The sequence below is a fragment of the Microchirus variegatus genome, assembly GCF_963457635.1.
Source record: "Microchirus variegatus genome assembly, chromosome: 10".
Lineage (NCBI taxonomy): Eukaryota > Metazoa > Chordata > Actinopteri > Pleuronectiformes > Soleidae > Microchirus > Microchirus variegatus.
In genome coordinates this window covers 5,036,751-5,056,385 of record NC_139811.1, presented here as the reverse complement: position 1 = coordinate 5,056,385, position 19,635 = coordinate 5,036,751, and the positions used below count along the sequence as shown (strand labels likewise).

General features: G+C 38.9%; 1 protein-coding gene across 1 annotated transcript; it reads left to right on the top strand.

Moving 5' to 3' along the window:
* The first annotated feature begins 1,639 nt into the window (after window positions 1-1,639).
* LOC310933494 (cytosolic phospholipase A2 gamma-like) lies at window positions 1,640-8,988 on the top strand. Its single transcript, XM_083896999.1, has 13 exons — window positions 1,640-1,726; window positions 1,827-1,937; window positions 2,435-2,577; window positions 3,669-3,855; window positions 3,938-4,043; window positions 4,120-4,260; window positions 5,573-5,638; window positions 5,730-5,870; window positions 5,981-6,127; window positions 6,224-6,307; window positions 7,062-7,216; window positions 8,066-8,237; window positions 8,512-8,988. The coding sequence occupies exons 1-13, from the start codon at window positions 1,700-1,702 to the stop codon at window positions 8,685-8,687; spliced, it is 1,656 nt and encodes a 551-aa protein (XP_083753125.1). The 5' UTR covers window positions 1,640-1,699; the 3' UTR covers window positions 8,688-8,988.
* Window positions 8,989-19,635: the final 10,647 nt, after the last annotated feature.

Sequence of the window (19,635 nt, the reverse complement as noted above, 5' to 3'; positions counted from 1 at the left end):
GGTCCGGTGGAGCCGCTGCCCTCCATGTTTTACAGGTTTCCCCTGCTCCCAGCACACCTGACTCACACGGTCAGCTCATCAGCAGTCAGTCTCCAGGTCAGTTAACCCCATCTCACACATCTGCTCCGGCTTTCTATGCTGCATGTACAGTATTTAACCTCTTGTTTGTTCAGTTTCCCTGTTGTAACTCCCTGCTCTGCCCTGATTCACCTGTTCCTCTTTTCCACGCCCGCTCTGCTCTCACTGTGTCTGTACCAGTTTATCCAGTCTCAGTTTTACCTTTCTGTTTACAATGTTCCAGCTCTTCTGTTCGTGCGTCTCCGTTTTGGGCTCCGAATTTTTATTCATTTTATTTTTCACCTTTGCCGTTTGTGTTCTGCTGATGAGTTAAGTATAGGATCTGAAACTAGTGTTTTGCAATATCAAGTCTGTTTTTATTTACTACACCTTGACGTACTGGTTCTTTCACCTGTGGCCGCTGCGCCTCGTTTTCAGCTTTCATAGTTCTTCCCTCTTCAGGTAAAACATGGTGTGTGTGTGTGTGTGTGTGTGTGTGTGTGTGTGTGTGTTCTTGTACTTGCGACATACTGAGGACCAGTGAGGGTTTTGACCCACAAAGTGAGGTCATTTTTACAGAGTGAGGACATTTTGGCCGGTCCTCACTTTGTTTTCATTGAAATAACTTCCTTAGGTTGCTAAAAATTTTGGGTCAAATTTTTTTTTTAATTTTCGGTCAAATTTTTTTTTCAAATTTTGGGTCAATTTTTTTTTCAAATTTTGGGTCAATTTTTTTTTTTCAAATTTTGGGTCAAATTTTTTTTTCAAATTTTTGGTTATTTGTTTTTCAATTTTTGGGACACATTTTTGGTCAATTTTTTATATTCAATTATATACTATACAATTTCGACATAGTATAGTATGACGTTTTTGTCAAATTTTGGACCAAAAAATTTTGGGTCAAATTATTTTTCAAATTTTGGACGATATCGTATAGTATGATATGTTTGTCAAATTTTGGACCAAAAATTTTTGGGCAAATTTTTTTCCAAGTTTTGGACGACATAGTATAGTATGACGTTTTTGTCAAATTTTGGACCAAAGGTTTTTGGTCAAATTTTTTTTTCAAATTTTGGACAACATAATATAGTATGATTTTTTTGTTAAATTTTGGACCAAAAATTTAAAAAAAATTTAATAAAAGTTTTCCAGCCCTTTTTGCTCTGGGGCTCCGCCTGCAGACATGTTATGGTACTGCAACCAGTAGTTCTTTGTAGATGTCATTCATGAAGTAGATATTTGTAATTGTGTTGATTTATAAAGTGGAAATGCTGGTCCTCACTTTGTCAGCAACCCAGTCCTCAGTATGCAGCAAGTACAAGAATGTGTGTGTGTGTGTGTGTGTGTGTGTGTGTGTGTGTGTGTGCATGTTGCAACCTGACATTTAGAGAGAAAAAAAGGAATTTCCGCAAAAACCAATGACTATTGTGCAAGAAAGGGCTTAACGTGCACATTAATGTAGATTTAACCGTCAGCATTTCATTGACTGCTGCTGCTGCTGCTGCTGCTGCTGCTGTTGTTGTTGTTGTTGCTGCTGCATCCAAAAATGCATCCTGGAATTCTAAGCTTGTCGGCCTCATTGTCCTGCCTTTGCCTTTGCCTTGTGATTTCAGAAGCTTTAGCTAGAGCAGGGGACGACAGCATGCAGGAAAAAGTGGCTGCTTCCAAGGTAAGAGATGAAGATTTACATCAGCAAGTTATACGTTTGTTATTCACCGATTATCTTTACGTTGACCTGGAATTGACACCAATTTTCAATGTCCCCACAGACACTCGTATATCACTCGCGCTCTCTGTGCGCTGGTGAACAGGATTATGTTGACAGGAGGAAGACGCTCATTCTGGAGTCGCTCCACGACCTGGGAATCAACTGTACTTCAGTAAGAAAGAGCTCGCTTTGAACTATTGTGCTTGGAGTGAGTCATGTAACTGCCTTTTGCCTCGATTTTCATAGAAGTTTCCATTTTCTGCTCAAATTCTCCAAACATTACAACATTACACCGATACATGCTTTCGACACGGTGTCCTTTTTTAAATGTTGCTGAACCAGCACTATGACAATGTGACTGCATTATCGCTGCAAATAAATAATAATAATAATAAAAAACAGACTTCAAACAGTGTAAGCTCACCATAAAATGCACTCTCTGCTAAAAACCTGTCCGGACCTGTGGACTTGACTGGAGGGCGACTCTCTCATAGGGTGTGGGTGTGATGGAGGGAAAGGACATGCTGGTTACAGAAGCATGGTGGTATCAGGTGTATAACAAACTAGAGAAAATATAAGACCAAAAACAAACTTTAAATATTCAAATGTATATGATATTTACAGATATAAATAAATAGTGTAAATAATAATAGCTTTCCTTTCAACCAGGACTCGCTTCCCAACATCGCTCTGTTGGCTTCAGGTGGGGGTCAGAGGTCAGCCGTGGGTCTGGTGGGCTCTCTCTATCAGATGGAAAAGGACGGTCTGCTGAACACGCTGCTCTACCTGGGAGGAGTTTCTGGCTCGACATGGTAACAAGAACACACACACCCACGCACGCACGCATGCACACACACACACACACACACACACACACAAACTATTTTCTTGTGTGTTATGAATGAAATAATCCTCACTGAGGCTAAATACTAACATTAACATGTGGACCAACTCTGGTCATTTGTATCTTGACCACTTGGTGGCGCACTAACTCTCAGACCACAGATGTAACACCAAACGTTGTACACATTTTTGTGCGTTATTAAAGGACCTAGTATTTTTTTTTTGATTGATGCTTGATTTTCTCCTGACCTGAACAAGGATTTTCTTTTTTTTTTTTTTACACATGTCACATGACTATTAAGTACAACATGAAGTGAAACCAGGATGCTGTGTCTTGTTGTTGTGCTTCTCAAACCATGTGCTTTTATTGCCAAACCGCACTCAAAAGGAGAACTTAAAGGTGCATTATGTAATAAATCTAAAGCAACTGGCCATAAAATCCTCCTAATATGTCACAGAGACTCAGGAATAATGTTCATATAACAAACTGAACTCACCAACAACAACAGTAAAGACAAAATATTTGCATTAAAAACAATATTTTGCAGACTGTAAATCATGTTTTGGCATGTGGCGCCACCTACCGCCGTCTACCAATCATTGCAGCCAGTAGAGTCTCAGCTGCCGAGCAACCACGGGTTGCCAGTTACGTCAGAAAACGAAACCTAAAAGATTTGTGAAGTATTTAGAATTTGAATGTAGTAACTGTTTTTGGCCACATACTTACATATGGCACCTTTAACTGTTAACCAGTTGGAATTATGCTGCCTACCTGAGACTCTACTGACTGCAATGATTGGTAGACAGACGGTAGGTGGCACCACATGCCAAAACATGATTTCAAAACATAAACATGATTTGCAGTCTGCAAAATATTTTTTAAAATGCAAATATTTTGTCTGTACTGTTGTTGTTGGTGAGTTCAGTTTGTTATATGAACATTATTCCTGAGTCTCTGTGACATATTAGGAGGATTTTATGGCCAGTTGCTTTAGATTTATTACATAATGCACCTGTAAAATTAGAATGAGTACATAATTAAAAAGTCTTTCTCTGGCAGGTCCATGTCGTCCCTGTACAGTGACCCAGAATGGAGCTCCAACATGGACAGAGCCGTGTCCATGCTGTCAGGTCCTGGGCTGGAGCTGGAGGAGCCGCTGAACTGGTTGATGAAAAGGTCCCAGGAGGAGTTCTTCTCTCTCTCAGATATCTGGGGGGTTTTGACCTCTGCTGGGATCATGAAACAGGTGCAAAGCCGTACAGTACAAGACTCGTCCTCGGTTATAACGAGTGCACGCGAGAGCTGAACGTTGTTTTTTTTTTCGTCAGATGGACCTGCGGCGACTTTCAGACGAGGCCAGTTACAATGCCACCAACCCTTACCCCATCTACAGCGCCATAGAGAGGATGTGCTTCGTAGACGGGCCTGTAGAAGGTACTCGCCCGTCACATCAGTGTGTGAGTCACTACTGGTTTGAATTAGCGTGCGAATGAGCTGCTCTGTGTCGCAGGGAAATGGTTCGAGGTGAGCCCTCACGAGGCTGGGTTCACAGAGCTGGAGCTCTTTGTCGAAACGTCTCTGCTGGGCAGTAAGTTCCAGAGGGCGGAGCTGCTGGAGCAGAAGCCCGAGATGGACATGGTGAGACTACAAGGTGTGTGTGTTTTTACTGTGCTTTGACCTCTGTTTCATTCTTGGTGCTTTTGGATTGTGTTTCCCTGATTTGGTTAGCGTCGTATTTTTGTTGTTGATTTTGAATACCTGTTAGACTGAGACCTTTCTACGGTGGCCCAGAGGTGTCAGGCCAAATACAAACGCCACAACACAAATACAAACGCCACAACACAAATACAAACGCCACAACACAAATACAAACACCACAACACAAATACAAACGCCACAACACAAATACAAACGCCACAACACAAACACAAAAGCCACAACACAAATACAAACGCCACAACACAAATACAAACGGCACAACACAAATACAAACGCCACAACACAAATACAAACGCCACAACACAAATACAAACGCCACAACACAAATACAAACGCCACAACACAAACACAAAAGCCACAACACAAATACAAAAGCCACAACACAAATACAAACGCCACAACACAAATACAAAAGCCACAACACAAACACAAACGTCACAACACAAATACAAATGCCACAACACAAATGCCACAACACAAATGCCACAACACAAATACAAAAGCCACAATACAAATGCAAACGCCACAACACAAATACAAAAGCCACAACACACATACAAAAGCCACAACACAAATACAAAAGCCACAACACAAACACAAAAGCCACAACAAAAATACAGAAGCCACAACACAAACACAAAAGCCACAACACAATTACAAACGCCACAACACATGATATATGGCTTTTGTATTTGTGTTGTGGCGTTTGTATTTGGCCTGACACCTCTGGGCCACCGTACCTTTCTGTGTGGATTTTTAAAGAAAAGCACTTTTTTTAATGACTATAACATTAAAGGTGCCATATGTAAGAATGTGGCCAAAAACAGTTACTACATTCAAATTCAAAATACCGAGGTCTTTTAGGTTTCGTTTTCTGACCTAACTGGCAACCCGTGGTTGCTCGTTAGCTGAGACTCTGCTGACTGCAGTGATTGGTAGACGGCGGTAGGTGGCGCCACATGCCAAAGCATGATTTCAAAACATAAACATGATTTGCAGTCTGCAAAAGATTTTTTAAAATGCAAATATTTTGTCTGTACTGTTGTTGTTGGTGAGTTCAGTTTGTTATATGAACATTATTCCTGAGTCTCTGTGACATATTAGGAGGATTTTATGGCCAGTTGATTTAGATTTATTACATAATGCACCTTTAAATGAATCAGAAATGCACTCTATACATTGTTAATGTGGTAAAGGACTATTCTAGCTTATGCATTGTGTGTGTGTGTGTGTGTGTTGTGCAGGTCTTCTTGGTTGTGCGTTGGCTCATGAAGAGATGGTCGGAGAGTTCATTCCTCCCTGGCTGAATGGTAATCTGAATCAATCACATTTTCATGCTCGCCCAAGTTGCCGCAGCATCGTGGCAGGTGTAACATGTGATGTGTGTGCGTTCTTCATCAGTGCCTGCTCATGTGGACGACGCCTCTAAAGAGTACCTGCGCGTCTACAACGCCCTTCACAAACTGGGGGTCCTCATGACGAGTACCATCAAGCATCCGGCTGCTCTGTCCGCCCTGGAGAATCTGCAGAAAATACTACGTGGTAAATGTGACCTGCGATTATATACCACTAATAACATAAAATAATATGATAATATTATCATAATAATGATAATCATAATAATAATAAAAAAACGATTTCTTGTCTTCCAGACAAGATCAATCAGGACCAGTCTGCCTCACTGGAGAGTATGAGTCCAGAGGAAAGAGAAAGTCAGTTTAAGCAGTGGAGTCTGGATCTGTTAACCGCAGTGGAGATCTGGAGCCAAAGTCTGGAGGACGGAGTCTTCAAAACACATGGTCAGTGTCCAGTAAGGAAGATATACAACATTATTATTATTATAATAATAATATGATAAGACTTCAATGAGATGTAACTGTGTCTGTGTCCTCCAGTCTCTTTGCTCACAAAGCAAGTCCTTCCTCTGATTGTGAAATGGGAGTGGGGAACAACCGCTAACTTCCTGTACCAATATGAAGGTGAGAAGACTCAGCTCACACTTACACAAAGCTGTTTTCAACGTTTACAACAGCTGTTTTTTATTGAAAAAGCTTAACTACGTCGTACCTGCAACCAGCAACACTGTTTTCAGCTGTGCTAACATCATTGCACAAGGGTTTACTAATCATCCAATGGTCTTCTAATGCTATTAGCAAACACAATGTACCATTAGAACACTGGAAATGGGCCTCTATACACTTTTAGACTTTTACAGAGTCTGCCGTGTTTCTACAGCAACCGGAACGGATGATGTGCAGTATTTAATAATATATGTAATTTGCATTTTGAACGGCGTCCTTCCTGCTATGCAAGGGCCACCGTAGTTGACTGAAGCACTCGGATATGGAGAGCCAAACTCAGTCAAAATTAAATAAAAACAGAAATGATTAAATAAAAACCTAAATAAAAACAGAAATAAGTAAGTAGACTTATTCTCATTCTTATTATTTTCAGAAGACTCATTTCGCCACATTAATTAATTAATTTATTAATTAATTAATTAATTTATTGATGTTTTTATTTATTTAATTAATTTTGACAAAGATGGCTCTCCATACTTGGGAAGTAAGTGAAGTGATTACAGTGTGTATGGTCTCACCATTAGCCGTCACTAATTCTTACACACTGGGCCTTTAAACATTAAAAAAAGAAAGGGAATACAATAAAATGGGCACTTTGTTTAAATAATAAATAAGTGGTCAATTATTTGTTAAACTGTTTATTTTTTTTTAGATTTCAACGTTCCAGCTTGTCTTCACACCAAGGACAGAGTCCACCTGGTGGACGCAGGGCTGCTGATCAACGTGGGCTATCCTCCGTTTCTGGGCGACAAGAGAGACATCGACCTCATCATCGCACCAGAGTACAGCGCTGGGAACATGTTTGAGGTATCACTGATAAGATAACTCATCATTATAGTTGGCAAAATCAACAATTACTATAGGTAGAAACTAGAATATATATATATATAAATATATATGTGTGTGTATGTATGTATTATATATATTTATATGTATGTATATATATATGTGTATGTATGTATGTATATATATATGTGTATATATGTGTGTGTATATATATATGTGTATATATGTATGTGTATGTACATATATGTGTATATACGTGTGTGTGTATGTATATATATATTTGTGTGTGTATATATATATAGTGTGTGTGTGTGTATATATATATGTGTATGTATATATAATTGTGTGTATATATATAGTGTGTGTGTATATGTATGTGTATATGTATATATGTATGTATATATTTATATGTATGTATGTGTATATATATGTATGTACGTATGTATGTATGTGTATATATGTATTTATATGTATATATGTATGTATATGTGTATATATGTATGTGTATATATATGTATGTATATGTGTATATATATGTATGTATATGTGTATATATATGTTTATGTGTATATATATATGTATGTATATGTGTATATATATGTTTATGTGTATATATATATGTATGTATATGTGTATATATGTATATGTGTATATATATATATATGAATGTATATGTGTATATATATGTATATGTGTATATATATATATGAATGTATATGTGTATATATATGTATATGTGTATATATATATATGAATGTATATGTGTATATATATGTGTATATATATGTGTATGTATATATGTATATATAAAGGTTGCCCTTTAAAGATTAAGACAGCACACACACACACATACACTGTGCCTCTCCTCAGACTCTGACTCTTGCCAGAGACTACGCAGCCGAGGTGAAGAAGCCTTTCCCAGAGATCGACGACAAAATGCTGGAGGACAGAGAGTGGCCGAAGGCCTGCTACGTGCTGGAGGGAAACGAGAAGGCGCCCACGATCGTTTACATGCCGCTGTTCAACCAGCAGAACTGCAAAGGTCTGTTGAACATGCAGTTCAACTAAACTGCATTCTCAAATGTGTGCCGATGGAAGCCAAATGATGTCCAATTATATACATAGTGGTGTTTAATCAATGTGTATTTCCTGTTCATGAATGTGGTTCGAAAAGTTGTTTTTCCCTCGCAGCAGGAACATCCGCTTATCGTGGCACCAATGGTTTAATGGTTAGCGCTGTCGCTAACTGTAGCTGTAACTCAGCCCTTGTTTTTTCTGATGGAGGCTAACGAGTCTTCTGTCACTGTCGTCTGCAGACGCAGAGGAGTTCGCCGCCAAGATGGAGGAGTTCTCCACCTTCCAGCTTCCCTTCGACAACGAGAAGATCCAGTCTGTGTTGGAGACGGCCAAAGCCAACGTGAGGAACAACAAGGAAACGCTGCTGAGGGAGATCAACAGGGCCGTTCTGCGCCGACAGAACAAGACACCGTGAACAAAAGCAGAGATCAGTGTCACGGGCCTGGATCTCATATCTGGCTCCACTCTCCAGGTCATGCCATCAGATACAGTGACTTTAAAAGTATCCAGAATATCTGATCCAATGGCTGTGAAATAAAGGTGACTGATGCTGCAGCCATATTTACAGCTAATGAACAAGTTACTTATTTCCTCTTTGTGTTGCTGTACTAATGATGCAAGTGATCCAAATGAGTGGTTTTGATATTTTATATAATAAGCCACAGCACCAGTACTTGATGCATATACAGTCACAACCTGTGTCCAAATCTGTTGTTTCACACAACCTCTCCAACCATTGAGGAGGGAGGTGTTTACTGTCTGATAAATAAACCAAGTTATCAGAAATCATTTGTGTTTTTCTCTTATGGTTTTAATTATTTTCCTGTGCTGAGTTAAAAAAAAAAAAAAATCTCGGAAAGTATCTCGGAATTACTTGAAATGTACCATCATAATAGTCGGCATCGCCCTGAACAAGGATCTGTTGAAAATATTTGCAAACCTCTTAAGGAATAATTTTAATGAATTTTTGAAAATCAGATAATGATCCATTTGCCCTGATGCACTTTGACATTGAACTGACTTTCTTCAAAAAAACAAAAAGTATCTCAGAATGACTTGAAATTTACCATCATAATAGTCAGCATTGCCCTGAAGAAGGATGCGTTGAAAATATTTGCAAACCTATTTTGGAATAATTTTAATGAATTTTTGAAATTCCTGAAATGATCAATTTGCCCTGATGCACTTTGACAGTGAGCTGACTTTCTTCTCGAAAACAAAAAGTATCTCAGAATGACTCGAAATTTACCATCATAATAGTCGGCATCGCCGTGAACAAGGATCTGTTAAAAATATTTGCAAACCTCGTAAGGAATAATTTTAATGAATTTTTGAAAATCAGATAATGATCCATTTGCCCTGATGCACTTTGACAGTGATCTGACTTTCTTCAAAAAAACAAAAAGTATCTCAGAATGACTTGAAATTTACCATCATAATAGTCGGCATCGCCCTGAAGAAGGATGCGTTGAAAATATTTGCAAACCTATTTAGGAATAATTTTAATGAATTTTTGAAATTCCTGAAATGATCAATTTGCCCTGATGCACTTTGACAGTGAGCTGACTTTCTTCTCGAAAACAAAAAGTATCTCAGAATGACTCGAAATTTACCATCGTAATAGTCGGCATCGCCGTGAACAAGGATCTGTTGAAAATATTTGCAAACCTCTTAAGGAATAATTTTAATGAATTTTTGAAAATCAGATAATGATCCATTTGCCCTGATGCACTTTGACAGTGAACTGCCTTTCTTCAAAAAAACAAAAAGTATCTCAGAATGACTTGAAATTTACCATCATAATAGTCGGCATCACCCTGAACAAGGATCCGTCGAAAATATTTGCAAACCTATGTAGGAATAATTTTCATGAATTTTTGAAATTCATGAAATGATCCATTTGCCCTGATGCACTTTGACAGTGAGCTGACTTTCTTCTCGAAAACAAAAAGTATCTCAGAATGACTTGAAATTCACCATCATAATAGTCGGCATCACCCTGAACAAGGATCCGTCGAAAATATTTGCAAACCTATTTAGGAATAATTTTCATGAATTTTTGAAATTCATGAAATGATCCATTTGCCCTGATGCACTTTGACAGTGACCTGACTTTTTTCAAAAAAACAAAAAGTATCTCGGAATTACTTGAAATTCACCATCATAATAGTTAGCATCGCCGTGAACAAGGATCCGTTGAAAATATTTGCAAACCTATTTAGGAATAATTTTAATGAATTTTTTAAAATCATGAAATGATAAATTTTCCCTGATGCACTTTGACATTGAGCTGACTTTTTTCAAAAAAACAAAAAGTATCTCAGAATAATTTGAAATTTATCATCATATTTGCAAACCTTGTAAGGAATAATTTGAATGAATTTTTGAAATTCAGGAAATTATCCATTTGCCCTGATGCACTTTGACAGTGAGCTGACTTTAGCCTCAAACACAAAAAGTATCTCGGAATGACTTTAAATTTACCATCATAATAGTCGGCATCGCCCTGAACAAGGATCCGTTGAAAATGTTTGCAAACCTCTTAAGAAATAATTTAAATGAATTTTTGTTTTTCAGAAAATTATCCATTTTACAAACGTATCACTATTATTTACACCATGCTTGTGTCACTCTGTTTATGGTCGCTTAAATTTTTTTTCTTCACAATAATAGAGGTAATCTTCATTTTATTTAATGTTTAGAGTTAATATTATTTCCTGTGTGCCATATCAGTTTGAGCACAGTATTTTTGTATTTTCTATTGCTCTCTGTTCAAAATGACATTTTAATACCAGCAGTATTAACAGTAGTTGTAATTACATCAGGGCAACAGTAGGGGGAGCGCAGAATCTACTGATGCTTGTTTGATGCATGTTTGGAGTTATCTTTAATATGATAAATGGTACATATTGTGATGTTTTACTGAAATGTATGTTGTATTACTGATTATGTTTATTATTAACACCCATGATCTGAGGAAAGTGTGTGTTATTTACAGTATTTTATTGTTCTATATATTTATATTGTTTTATAATGTGGGTTATTTACAGTGTAATGTAATTTTTTTACTGAGTTTGTATAGTTTTTTTAAAGCTATTTACAGTATTTTATTGTTCTTTACATTTATATTTTCACATACTTTTTAATTACAAGGTTTTTCCATGTTATTTCATTCATTTTGAACAAAAAAATAAAAATATTTTGAACTCATACATTTTTCATTGGTGTTAGATTATTTATAACATAATGGTGATGGACACTATTGGAAGGAAGGGCCCCCTGGGAATTTTTTGCTTCGGGCCCCTACAGACTCTAGAATCGCCTCTGTATATGTATACACACAACAGTCATTAGTATAAGAGGCGGATAAAAGAGGAGACAGAGGGAGTACCAGCAACCTAACGCAAGATGGCGCACAGCATCCACAGAAGCAAGCGCCTGCTTCCCTATTTTTTAGTTATTTATTTATTTATTTTTTTGGATAAAATGAGTCACTGTTACAGGATGATTTTATATATGTGCCAACTACAAACATACCAAACAGTTTTCCTTTTTTTAATTTAAATTTTTTATTATTTTTAAGTTTGCCTTCTTGAACATAAATGCATCAGAATATATAGTGTGTGTTTGTATTAATCGTGATCTGTCATCACGCAGTGTCATAAACTCTCTCTCTCTCTCTCTCTCTCTCTCTCTCTCTCACTCACTCCGTCCGTGCGCTCTTGGTGCGCTGCGCGTCACTAAAGTTCCTGATCCGCCGCCGAGCGCACGAGCGGTGCGCAAAAAACCCCCCCAAAAACGCCCGCTTCCAGCAGGAGAGGAAAACATGCGCAATCAAAGATTTCACAGGTGCAATTGAACACGTGCTAAACGAGATGGCCGAGCGCCGAAATGCTGCCTGAGTCCGGGAGGCGAAAGAGGACGAGGCTGTGAGGGCGGATCTCTGAAGCGTTGGGCTTCAAAACCACCTCAGCGCTCCGTGTGAGGGAGTAAAGTGAAGCGAGAGGGGGTAAAGGAGAGCCGGAGAGCTGGAGGAGAGCTGGAGGAGAAAGTGTGGAGTCGCGAAGGGGGGGGGGCGGGAAATGCTCAAAGTTTGGCCGCGTCGCCTGGAAGTGCCATCCCGCAACAGCTGCAGAGGAAGGAGCATGAATTGAACGAAGAATGCATGTCGTTTGGGATATAACTGTGATTCTGCAAACATATATCATCTGCACGTCATCAGGTGAGTACACTGATGATGATGATAATAATAATAATTACTTTAAACTCACCTCACCACTAAGTCAGGTATTAGATTTAGGCTGCACTATAGTATTTACATGGCTCCGTGGACACACACACACACACACACACACACACACACACACACACACATGCAGGTCATCTGGCTTAAAAAGTCTAATCATCATCATCATCATCGTCATCATCATCAGCAGCATTTTCATCAGCAGCCTTGCACACACACGTGAATTATAGCAGCATCACTCCACTCATACTTCCATGTAGAATCCCATAAGGCTTTTGTCCACCTGTGTTCGCCCACTGAAGCCACATGTGACCTACATCATTTTAGTACCCTTTCCATGCAACCTAGGCACTAAGAAGTGTGCACGGGTGGGGCCACCATGGAAATCCCTGTGTGAGCCACATTGGCAGCCCCCGAATAGAACCTTATGGAGCCCCGCATGGATAGTTCATATCACTCAGCATGTCAAAGAGCCCATTCAATGCAGCACGCAAGCACACACACACACACACACACACACACACACACACACACACACACACACACACACACACACACACACACACACACACACACACCCCTTAGCCATAACTAGTGCCTCAGAAATGAGGTTCTGCATTAACATGACCAGGTTTTGGTCTCCATGAGGACTGAAGTGGTGTGGTGTTGAATAAATGTGTGAGTGAATGGCAAAAACAACAACAACAACAAAAACAGAAGCAGCTTTTTGAGTGGTCACTTCATCGCGACGGGGAAAAAATACAAAATACAAATCTATATAAAATACAAACCATTTCCCCCTTTAATCCAACCACACTTCTAGATCTTACCTCTAACTAACCTTAACTAATAACACTGCAGGAATGAGCTTCTACCTCATTAAGGCCAGTCTTTGGTCTCCATGGGGACAAATGGGCCTTAAAAGTCAGTGTTTATACCAGAAAAGGAGCCCAAAAGTAAGGCCGCAACGATTACTCCAGTAACTTGATTACAAATATGCCTCGAGTATTCGTTTATTTCCTATCTCGCGCGACCATTTCGCGCTTGATTCAGCATCTGAGCCCATAGCATCCAGTTGCTAATGCTACCGACACACGCTAACATAAAACATTGATGTTAGCTGATTTAATGTATCTTACGGGGGCTGCAGCTATTGAATCTTTTTCTAATCGAGTATTCTACCAATTATTAATAATAGTGATCGGATTTTATATATATATTTTTTAATATATGCATATACGTATGTGTGTATGCATATATACGTATATGCATATTTGTATATGCGTATATGTATATAGGTATGTATATATATGTATACGTATAAATATACATATATATATACTTATATACGTATACATATGTGTATATATATACAAATATATATTTATATACGTATACATATATGTATACGTATATAAATATATACATATATATGTATATGTATGTGTGTGTGTGTGTATATATATATATATATATATATGTATATATATATATATATACGTATATTTTTTTTCACCCAAAAAATAAACGATAATAATAATTTTGTGTTTTGCGTCCTCCATTAATCGAAAAATAATTGGCCGAATACTCGATTACAAAAATATTCAATAGCCTACTCAAAAGGTTACAAACTAATTAGTAAACACACAGACACACACACATTCTTGTGAGGACACTCATAATGCATTCCCTCGCCCCTTACCCTGACCTTAACCATCACTACTAAACACATAATCCTAAAGCAATTTTAACACCGACCTCAAAACCAAGTCTTAACGCTCAAAAAGCTCAATGTCCTCACAAGGTCAAATGTCCTCCAAAGACAGGTGTGAACTACAGACGTACACTCACACACTGGGATGAGTCACAGTGTCGTACTCGTCATCGCTGAAGCTGTCAGGTGTCAGGCTCCTCTCGGAATGACAGTTTGTGGCTGCAGATGTTTTCCCTGGAAATAAGACCACAACACAAGGGCGGGGGGGGGGGGGGGGGTTCAGGTGGGTCAAACCATCAAACCATACGGGCCACAGAACTTTTCTGTTTTTAGCTAAACCAGTAGAGTTGAATCTGCAACACAACAAAAACAAAAATACTGTATGTCTTTATCAACATTTATCATGTCGTTTTATTCGTTGTTGGCGCTTATTTTGTTCTCTATGACTCAAAAAAAAAACTAATCAAAAATAAACAAGACCGCTTCCCATTATGTGCATTCATCAGTGTCACTGACAACGTTGTTGCACGTCTGCTTTATACGAGATGAAGAGACTGAGGAGGCTTTTAAAATGTGTGTGTGTGTGTTTTCAGGATGACAGAAAAAAAAATGGCCCTTCTCAGGAACATGATGAATTACGTTACGTGCACTATAACATTATCTTTTAATTCGAAGGCGTATTCGATGGCGTTTAGTTGTTTTTCTACCACTTTATCCAATCCCAGCTGACATGTGCTGATAGGCTACAGGGTCACACCATGGACTGATCCATCCAGTCCATCACAGGGACACGTATAGACACAAACAACCATTCACCCCTACGGTCAATTTAGAGCGTCTCATTCCCATATTCCGTGTTTTTGGACTGTGGGAGGAAACCTATGCACACACGGTGGAGAACATGCAGACTCCATGCAGAGAGGCTCTTGTCTCATGTATTTAATCTTAATTATAATATGAATTATGTTTATTTTAATTTTATTTTAAGATAATCAGCCACATAATCTATCTTATGTTGGCCATTAGCCATAGAAAATAGTCATAGACTGCTACTGATCATAAAAGATTTAAGAGGAGGCAAACTAGAGGTGTATTGCTGCCCTCTGCTGGTCAGATTAACGCCTGGCAAAGTGGGTGGAGCGTTTCTAGCGGGAGATGAGATCGACTGACAAAAACACTAAACGAAACTATTTAAACGATCTTTAATAACCACAACACATTCATGGTAGAGAATCACCTACATTATCTTCTTAAAATTAACGGTCAGCGACGTCAAAAACACGATTGTCAGACCAGTAATGTCTCCCCCACTAATGCAGGAGGAAGATGGTACAGTCCAATTAGCAAACACCACTTTTGAAACCAGCCCTCGTGTGGATGACGATTTTTCAGTCGGAGATTAACAACTTCACAAACTGGTAATGGAAAGAAACTCGCGTTATGAGCAAATTAATGAGGCTCTGCTTCGATCATGGTACGGTCCACTTTGGGTCAGACTGAGAACGAAATGTTTCCTCGGTGGGCGCGGCAGTGTTGGCTGTGTCGGTGAGACGACAATGGCATGGCTGCTGTTTTGCTGGTGTCTTCTTTTTCCTCTTCGTGGTGGTAGCGTGCTATTTAAAATTGATTTAATTTATGCAAAATCAACTTTTTAATCTGTTTAACACTTCTATTTGGAACTCTGGAGGACCTGTGAGTCGGCAAAGTGTGAAAAAAAAGATGACTCTAGTATCTTCTAGTATCCGGAAAAGCGGAAGTCGGCGAAGTGTCCTATTATTGGCCTCACAGTGCAGCACAGAGTTCTACACAAACTTCCAGCCTCAGAGGATTTACATGTTATATATGACGGCAATGTGCCGGCTGGTGTCGGCAAACGATGGCTCTTCCAAATGCTAACTGCTGTTAGCTGCCGTTAGCCTCAAGTGACGCTGACGTAGTTTCCTGTGTCTCATTTGCATATTTAAGGAGACAGGCACTCAAAAACAGAGCGTTCTGAACAGGGCTTTTATTTTGGCAGAGTGATTGAACTGCTGTGGTGCTTCATCCTTAAGGTATCATGGAGAAACAGGGTATAATATGTCTACTTTAAAGTCAAGGGTGACGCTGGTCTAGCATCCAGCCAGACCATACTCTACCATTTGACTCTATCCCCAGGGTTATTTTGGTACTATTCCTAATGTAAACACACAAAAAATACATACCAAACTGAACCATTCCACTGGATGCAAACACGGCTTCTAACATCTCGATGTTTTTAACCTCATCTGTTGCTGCTCTCTGTCTCCCTGCAGCTCAGCCTATATCATCCAAGCTCGATGACGGTTGGTGGGCGTACAAGGATGTGGTCCAGGAAAGCTTTGTTCCAGGTAACAGACCATAACCCATCTCATACACAGCAGGAGACGCGAAGCCTAACGCAGGGTTTTTTTTTTTTTTTTTTGCTATTTGACAAATGCATTCGCATGAATGATGTGGGCTGACAGCAGCAGTTTTTTTTCATTTATTTATTTATTTTTTTAACCGGATAGAAATGTCATTCCAATATTATCTTCTGAGCTTGTGCGGCTTAGATTAAATCCATTCCGTCTATGAATCCTGCTAATCCTCAAAATATGATGTATGTGGGCCTGGTTATTCGAAGCCAAAACCTGCAACTGAATTAGCGCTAATGAAGGACTTAACGATAGATTCTCAAATTATTTTTGCATAAATAATTGAAAAACAACGGCAGGGCTTGATATCTGAACCTGAAGGAACAGCCGTCCCTGTTGTTTATTATCATTGATTACTACTTATTCAGTCTGAGGCTGTTCACAGCTCTCTCCATCGACCTGTGGTTGTAAATTATTAGGTGGGAGCTTTGGGCGAGTGGATGTTTTAGATCAGTCTGATACGTTGCCCCTGAACACTTAAAGACTTTTTCTGCATCGGATGGAAAAGGGCTAACCCAACGGAGCATTCAACATCGCTGCATTTGAAGTCGTCGTAATGTGACCGGAATATACTCGAATTAAAGAGTTTTTTTTTTTTCCCTCCCGTTTTCCTCCCTTGAGCTCTTCCCTCGTCTGTTTATTCAACCTATTGAATGCAAAGGGAAACCTTTTTTTTCAGCAAAGTCCATGGAGGAGATCTGTTTGGTTTAGTTTCTGGGTTACACGAGTTCAACGTGTGTGTGTGTGTGTATTCTGGAGTTAACAGCGCTTTTATACTGAGATGAATCCACACCATATTCACAGTCTTTTGTGAGTGGAGTGGAGCCGAGTTCAGTAGATTATGTTGCCTTTCGGGTAAACATGAAAAGTGGGAGAGAACGTTCATAGTTTGCTTGTAGTGATATGGTTTGTGGAGCAGCAGTAACAGTCGGTATATGTGTAGGTAAGAATACAAATGCTTTATTTTGATATAGTGTGCCAAGCTATTGTTAGGATAATCTTTTTGTTTGTTTTTTAAAGGTGATTTATGGATGCAAGTTGCTTTGAATTGTGTTCAAAAATAACTTATTTCCTTAATCACAAGTCTAGCACGGATGGCAGGTAGAGCTATGGTTGAGAGAGGTAATGTAGTAGTTGTCGTCTAATAAAACTAATTGTAGTTCGCTCTCGTCTGAAAGTCCTCACCTACCCCGACATAGGATTCCAAGATGGCTGCCACCCCTACAAACACTTGTGTCTTCTTTGTCTTCTGTCTTATTTGTTTCACAGGAAGTACACATAGTACATAGTATTTTTTTTGTCACATAACATTATAACACCTTGCTATGCTGTTTGAGTGCATGGGAAAATCAGGTAGAGCATTGTTATCCTGGTCTGGTATTGCTAACAATGGCTAGCTTGGGATACAAGCTATTTATCTCTGAAACATGGTCTAGCATGGATGGCAGGTAGAGCTATGGGTGAGAGAAGTAATGTAGTAGTTGTCGTCTAATAAAACTAATTGTAGTTCGCTTCCGTCAAGTTGTATTTCCAACTCTGAAAGTCCTCACCTACCCCGACATAGGATTCCAAGATGGCTGCCACCCGTACAAACATGGCTACTTTAAGTATTAATTGCACTTCTGTCTTATTTGTTTCACAAGAAATCAGTCGTACACATAGTGTTTTTATCACATAACATTTTAACATGTTGCTACGCTGTTTGTGTGTACGGAAAAATCATGTAGAGCATTGTTATGCTGGGCTGGTATTGCTAACAATGGCTAGCTTGGGATACAAGCTACTTACAAGCTACTTATCTCTGAAACGTGGTCTAGCATGGATGGCAGGTAGAGCTATGGGTGAGAAGTAATGTAGTAATTGTAGTCTATTTTATACTAATTGTAGTTCCCTCCCGTCGAGTTGGATTTCCAACTCTGAAAGTCCTCACCTACCCCGACATTGGATTCCAAGATGGCTGCCACTCGTACAAACATGGCTACTTTTAGTATCAATTGCACTTCCGTTTAATCCGTTTCACAGGATATCCGTCGTACACATGGTATATACATAGTGTTTTTATCCCATAACATTAAAACATGTTGCTATGCTGTTTGTGTGCACGGAAAAAAAAAACATGTCGAGCGTTGTTAGCATCTGGCTAGCTTGCGATGCATTTGCATCCATGTTTTTCTGACTCTGAAACGCGGTCAACACTCGGAACTTCCCATTTCCGATGTAAATGGAAGGCGATGTTCATTGGTCTGGTGTTGAAAAAACGTGTGACAGAAGTGAGAGCGTTGTGCTAATGCTACTTGGTGCTTTTTGTAAGTGCAATACGTAATATGTCAACAATATAAATAACATGCACTCTAAATATATATCTGTACATTTAAACAACAGATGAGTAACAATAATTTTACCCTAAGTAACAGTTTTGTGATTGTTTTTAATAAAATTAAGCAGTCCTTTTGAATATTCATGTATACTTGCATCACATCCTCATTTGTATTGGATGAGTTTTTTCCAGGTGGGAGAAAACAAATCAACAAAGTGCCTTAAACCTTAAACAAAGTTAAAGGTGCCATATGTAAGAATGTGGCCAAAAACAGTTACTACATTCAAATTCATAATACCGAGGTCTTTTAGGTTTCGTTTTCTGACGTAACTGGCAACCCGTGGTTGCTCGGCAGCTGAGACTCTACGGACGGCAATGATTGGTAGACGGCAGTAGGTGGCGCCACATGCCAAAACATGATTTCAAAACATAAACATGATTTGCAGTCTGCAAAATATTTTTTTTTATGCAAATATTTTGTCTGTACTGTTGTTGTTGGTGAGTTCAGTTTGTTATATGAACATTATTCCTGAGTCTCTGTGACATATTAGGAGGATTTTACGGCCAGTTGATTTAGATTTATTACATAATGCACCTTTAAGATTGTTCGATTGCGTTGTCTCCATTCATACACGTCTGTGTTTTTTTTTTAAC

Coding starts and splice junctions, on each gene's coding strand:
- LOC310933494 (XM_083896999.1), top strand. CDS start 1,700: ATGCAGGAAAAAGTGGCTGCTTCCAAG. Junction 1,727..1,826: donor AAAAAGTGGCTGCTTCCAAG/GTAAGAGATGAA, acceptor ATGTCCCCACAG/ACACTCGTATATCACTCGCG. Junction 5,639..5,729: donor CATTCCTCCCTGGCTGAATG/GTAATCTGAATC, acceptor GTTCTTCATCAG/TGCCTGCTCATGTGGACGAC.